At 36.5% G+C, this 1,243-nt stretch overlaps 1 protein-coding gene across 1 annotated transcript; it reads right to left on the bottom strand.

Annotated features, from left to right (window-relative positions):
- Positions 1–165: 165 nt before the first annotated feature.
- Positions 166–807, bottom strand: EIN_032870 (carboxy-terminal domain RNA polymerase II polypeptide A small phosphatase, putative; the record flags this gene model as incomplete). The annotated part of the gene is made up of 1 exon (XM_004185774.1): positions 166–807. The coding sequence occupies one exon, from the start codon at positions 805–807 to the stop codon at positions 166–168; it is 642 nt and encodes a 213-aa protein (XP_004185822.1).
- Positions 808–1,243: the final 436 nt, after the last annotated feature.

Here is a 1,243-nt window from a genome sequence, read left to right as displayed (position 1 = left end):
CAAAAAATGAATAGTAAAATTACCCATATTAAGTTATATCGAATACTTTTTTGTCTTACTACACTTCCAATTTTGAAATACAGGAGTTGGGTATAATTTATACAGAATTGAACAAAAAAGCCCATTTAAACAGAAAAAAGAGCAGTAAAATAAAGAATGTTACAATTAGAAAAAACACGAGGTTGTGAGCCGCTCGTTGATGACTTTGTCGAGGTGCTTCTGCATGTTGTCGATTTCGTTGTCATCCTGTCCGCCCTCGTATCGTTTGCACACTACGAGTTTGTCTTGTGTCATCGTCCATACGAGTTCGCAGTCGTCGAAGATGACGACGTTCTTGATGTCTCTTCCAAGCTTTGTAGCGTCCTTATAGACACGCCCGAACTTATTCTTGCAACTCTGTTGATACAGTTTGTGTTCGAAGATCTTTCCATCCTTCTCCATGTAGTCGATTATCTGGTCTGCATAGACCTGTTTCGAAGCGGTGAACAATACAACCTCGCACGTTTTACTGAGTTGTCGTAAGAATTGTATTGCGCCAGGACGGATGCTTGTTGTATATTCCTTGTTTTGTACAACGACTTTACAAGTTTCCCGAGAGTGTTTTGAGTCTTCTGGCAATAAAGAATGCGTGTGAATGAGTGTCTCGTCTAAGTCGAAGATCACAGTCAACCGTTCGTCGTCCTTAGGCGGCAAGAGCGTCTCGGTCAGTTTGGGGGTGTAATCGATTTTGAAGACAAAGGCATCGCTTCCCCCACCAAGGTGATTGACTGTTGGACTGCGAGTCAATTTCCGGACCACGGCGCTCATTGTAAATTTTGAGTTCTTATTGGTTTTCAATATCTGTTTTATTCGTAAATTATATCTATTATTTCCAATATTGGGGTGGCAAATAGTCCATAGTTTTCAACAAAAAATTATTATTGATTTTTAATTGGTTGAATTATAGTTGATTTTACCAATTAAAAGAGTCAATGAATAGTAATGATTTCCGTCTGTATCAAATAACGAATGGCTTCCGTTTTTGTGCGTTTTTTTGGGAGAACAAAGTGAAATGCTCGGTGACCAAAAATCAAAAAAAGTCAATCAAAAAATAAAAATTTACATTTTTTAGTGTTGCGTCGTTTTCCCGTTTATTATCAATTCAAATATTTAAATCAAGATAAAAATTGAAAACCCTCATAATATGTATAATAAAATCATATTATTTCAAGATCACACACAAATATAGTAAAAAATAAGCGAA

Source organism: Entamoeba invadens (genome assembly GCF_000330505.1).
Source record: "Entamoeba invadens IP1 unplaced genomic scaffold scaff_1105074726079, whole genome shotgun sequence".
Taxonomy (NCBI): Eukaryota; Evosea; order Mastigamoebida; family Endamoebidae; genus Entamoeba; species Entamoeba invadens.
Note: the sequence above shows the minus strand (reverse complement) of the source record. Positions and strands in the feature narration are given on the sequence as shown.